The 4,918-nt window shown below is 37.8% G+C and overlaps 1 protein-coding gene across 1 annotated transcript in view; it reads left to right on the plus strand.

The window, feature by feature from the left end:
- LOC109931784 (glycogen [starch] synthase, muscle-like) overlaps positions 1-1,934 on the plus strand; it is a 36,517-nt gene extending 34,583 nt beyond the window's left edge. Inside the window, exon 11 of the mRNA XM_048607185.1 lies at positions 1,803-1,934. Within this exon, the coding sequence (XP_048463142.1) occupies positions 1,803-1,831 (29 nt within the window). The 3' untranslated portion in view covers positions 1,832-1,934. The remainder of the gene's footprint in view (positions 1-1,802) is intronic.
- The last annotated feature ends 2,984 nt before the right edge of the window (positions 1,935-4,918 follow it).

The following is a 4,918-nucleotide window of genomic DNA, read 5'->3' on the forward strand; positions in this document are numbered from 1 at the left end:
TTTTTTTCTGAAGAAGGGTCTAGGCCCGAAACGCCAGCTTTCCTGCTCCTCTGATGCTGCTTGGCCTGCTGTGTTCATCCAGCTCTACACCTTGTTATCTCTGATCCCCTTTGATTACTTGTTTGCTTATGAGAAAGTGATTTTCGTTACACTCTTTAAGAAGCACGTTAGAAGTGTTAACTGAGGGATAACTGTAATACACCTAAAGTGTATTTGAATGGTACAAGCACAGTATACTAATGCAAATGATACAGGCTGAATGTATTGATGAGAATTACATTGGTGCAATATTTTGGCCAGCATTGTACCGACACAGTATCTTAGTAAGAAATATATAACACAGTACATCAGTCAGAAGAACAGAATGCTGTTTATTAGTGAGAATGACAAGATTACACTACATCAGAAAAAATAATACAGGCACAGCATTTTAGCCAGAATACTATAGGTGCAGTAGATTACTGAGAATAATGCAACCATATTATGTTTGTGGAAATCGTGTGAGTGCAGTTTATTTACAAAAATAATTTGAAAATGGGAAATTAACATGCATGGCATGGGGACTGTATATTAGTGAGAATAACAAACATGTAATGTTTAAGTTCAAATACTTTGAATGCAGTATGTTAAGATAATGTAGAAGGAGTGTATTCACAATATTATGAGTTTGATGTAATAACAACACAGAGTACATTAGTGCAAATGATTCATATGCAGTATGACAGCAAGAATAACATGGACACAGTGCAGTGTCTAGAGTGAGATGGGCACAGTGCATTTATGAGAACAACTTGATTCCATTTTATTACCTTGATAAGCATATAGTACTTAATAGGAATTTCACACTACAGTCAAACATACTTGTATTTTATATTGTGAATGCTGTATGTATAGTATAAACATAACTACTGAGTGGAGCAGTATCTTATTAAGACAGTAGAAGGCATTGGCACTGTTCTCATTTCTAATTGATCTTTTTCATCACAGCAAGTTTTTCTCACTTTGTTCCAGTGAACCACTAAGTGTCTAATAGCTCAGCACAAGCACTGTTTCCAGCCTTTGTATGGTGATGTCTAAAGTGACAGTTTAGTCTTAGAAAAAGGCAATATGATTTATTCAACTGTAGTCTTCCACTTCCATTGAGCACGTCTGGATAAGAACTGGTCAGTCCAGTTCCAGATTTTGAATGGAATTCAGTATTTGAATGTGAATGTTTAGGAAGAAGACTGTGCATGTGTAGCAAAATATACCTTACGAAACCTATTAGCTGATTTGATTTCAAACTGAGGGAGAGGTCCTACTCTGTATAGGGTTCAGTCTTAGAGATTGTCAGTATGATTTGCCTTGCTGGCAGGAAATGGCTTAACCAACAACAGGTTTTCGGCGAAAATGATGCAAGCACAGAAAATGAAGACGAGTCATATTAGAAGCAAAACGTTAACTCTGTTTCTCTTTCCGCGGACAGTGCCAAATTTGCTGAGTTTCTCCAGCTTTTTCTGCATTTATTTCAGAAATCTAGCCTCTGTAATATTTTGCTTTTACTCAGAGAAAAGGAATTAATCAAACTAAAGTAATAAAACGTGATAATGACCTCTCAGTGACCAATGTTCAGGCAGCCACCTTAACTTTGACTGTGTTGCTGATGTGAATTAAAACCTATTTATATTTTCAGCCCCACTGTAATTTTTAAGTAAGAACCTGCCCAAAACTGTCTTTTTGGCCAGTAACTGCCTTGTGCATTAGATGACTCAGTTTAGGCTTGCTTTTCCTTCAGGGATTTACATCCTTGATCGTCGTTTTAGATCTCTGGATGACTCGTGCAATCAACTGACCTCGTTCATCTACAGCTTCTGTCAACAGACTCGTCGACAGCGCATCATTCAGAGGAATCGCACAGAGCGCCTCTCTGATCTGCTGGACTGGAAGTATCTAGGAAGGGTACAGCTCAGAAAATCTTCTCAGTTCTAAAATAATTTTAATCGATTTTCAACTCCAGTCAAGTGTTAGTTTTGTGCAGTGACCTATTGCATAGTTTTAAAAGCCGGAAGGGCTTCATCACTTTCACACTTCGATTTTTTTGTTATATTCAGATTTCTGTACTCCCTTTCTTTGTTTTCCAGTCTCTACATTTTCTGTACGTCGGCTCTTGCCATTTATTTCTACAGGAGTTCTCATGATTATCCATGCTAATTGTATCAGAAGATCTGCAGAAACATCTAATTTGTCTGTCACAAAACAATTATTTATTAGGAGACAGTAAGGACTGCAGATGCTGGAAGCTAGACTCAGTGAACGTGGAGCTGGAAAAGCACAGCAGGTCAGACAGCATTACAATCTCTGAATTGACTCCTGTCTATCTAATTTATTGGAGTTCATTGTGGACGAACATTTGCTGTCGATAAAGGGGAACCAATGAATATACTGTATTTGGATTCCCAGAAGGCATTTGATAAGGTGTCACATCAAAGATTTTTGTGGAAAGTAAAAGCTGACATTGTGGGAAGCAACACATTGTTGTGGATAGAAGATTGGCTGGCTAACAGGAAACAGAAAAATGGGTCATTCTGTAGTTGACAAGATGTAATGAGTGGTGTGCCACAGGGATCAGTGCTAGAACCTCAATATTTACCAGTTTATAGAAATTAGTTGGATAGAGGGATGGACTAAATTGCTAAGTTGGCTGATGACACAAAGATAGATAGGAAAGTAAGTCATGAAGAGGATATAAGGTTAAATGAGTTAGCAAAGATTTGGCAAGTGGAATATAATGTGGGAAAATGTGAAGTTGTCCATTTTGATATGAAGAATGAATAGAAGCACGTTATCTAAATGGTGAGAGAGTTTCTAGTGCTAAGATTCAGAGATCTGGCTGTCATCATGCATGAATCATAAAAGGTTAGTCTGCAGATGCAGCAAGTAATAGAATGATTTTGTTTATTGTGAAGGAGGGACAGTGAACTGCTGCATGCTTCTGTTTTCATGAAGGCAGCTCATTACCACCTTTTCAAGGGCAACTAGAGACAGGCTGGCCAGCTGGTGACACTCATGTCACCTTAATTTAAAAAAAGTGGAGGTGATATTTCAGTTATACAGAGCTTTGGTGAGACCACATCTGGAATAGTGCAGTAATTAGTGAAATGTGCAGTATTAGTCTCCTTATTTAAGGAAGAATATCACCACATTGGAAGGAAGTCAGAGAATTTTTATCAGACTAATACTTGGAATGGATGCGTTGCCTTGTGAGGAATGGTTAGACAGCTAGGCATGTACATACTAGAGCTTAGAAGGGTATGGATGATTTGATTGAAACATGTAAGATCCTGAAAAATCTTCACAAGGTAGATGTAGAAAGTCTGTTCCCCATTGCAGAAGAACCTAGAACTAGAGCTCAGTATTTTAAAATAAGTGGCCGCCCATCTAAGGTAGAGATTAGGAGAAAGAGATAACACAGTTTGGAACTGGAGGAACATAGCATTCTTCAGAAAATTCTGAAGTGTTCCAACCCGAAATGTCAACTTTCCTGCTCCTCTGCTGCCTGGCCTGCTGTGTTCCTCCAGCCCCACACTGTGTTATCTCTGACTCCAGCATCTGCAGTTCTTGCTATCTCAGAGATTAGGAGAAATTTTGTTTTTCTCTCAGGGTGATGAATCTTTGGGAATTTCTTCCTCAAAAGCTGGCTTAAAGAAAGCCTTTAAATATTTTTACACCAGTGGTAAATAGATCCTTGATAAAGTACAGGGGTGAGAAATTATCGGGATTAGGCACAAATGTGGAGTAATAAAACCAGTATGTGGTCTGAAGGGTCACGTATCCTATTTTTGCTCCTTTTTCATAAATACGTGAATGTTGAACTTTATGTTTTTACCTGCTTAAATCCAGTTGTGCTGTACTTTGCACTGATGAAATTTAAATATGAATGAGTTAAAAATGCCCTATACTTTCACATTGGTAAAACTGAAGCTATTTTCTCCAACCTCTGCCAACAAACTATCCAGATCTATATACCACCCTTTGCAGACACGATATCTTCTTCACAACTTGCTTTGCTACCTATCTTTGTATTATCTACTAAATTGGCTGTAATATAATCACTTCATTCAAGTCATTGATATAGATTACATATGGTTGAGGCCACAGCTTCACCCACTGTAGGACTAGTGATTCTGTTTCCACAAATTCCAGTTTGCCTACCTGAAAATGACTTATTTATCCTGCTGTCCAAGCACTGCATCTTGCTCGTTGCAAAGCTCTGTTGAAACATTGCCACATTGACACCTTTTTCTTAATGTTTAAGTGCTTCCTTCAAAACTTTCAAATCGAGCATTTCATTGCTTTGCTTTTCCCGTTACTCTCCTTGCTTGTTCTCTTCACTGCAAATGTGACACATTTTCAGAGTTGTTTTGCACATGAAGAGTGGTATAGAATTATTTATGTTTTGGATCCTCACTATACATGAGTACTCCCTAAATGAGAGTAATGTTGTTTCTTTATGAAAAGTATATGGAGAGATTGCTTCTTTGTTAATGGAATGCATTCTTGACTATGTTTTCAGTATTATGTACACGCAAGACAGTTGGCGTTAGCAAAGACTTTTCCGGATTCCTTTACATCTTCACTGTGGGAACCTGAAGTGGTAAGTGAAGTCTTTGTTAATGTGGGTGTTTGTTTATAATGTTAATTATTAGCATCGTTTTAGGAGTTGCTTGAGAAGAAAATATTCGTTCTTGTTGTTCAGACTATTTACTATCTCTGTACGATTACTTCAAGCAAAATAAAATCAAATTTGCTTGGCCTGCTGTGTTCATCCAGCTCTACACCTTGTTATCTCAGATTCTCCGGCGTCTTGGAACTTCAAGACAAAATTAGATTACTTCTAAATTCCATCAGTGACATTATGTCACATCTGTACTTTTAGGTG

Source organism: Rhincodon typus, chromosome 17, assembly GCF_021869965.1.
Source record: "Rhincodon typus isolate 14 chromosome 17, sRhiTyp1.1, whole genome shotgun sequence".
Classification (NCBI taxonomy): Eukaryota; Metazoa; Chordata; class Chondrichthyes; order Orectolobiformes; family Rhincodontidae; genus Rhincodon; species Rhincodon typus.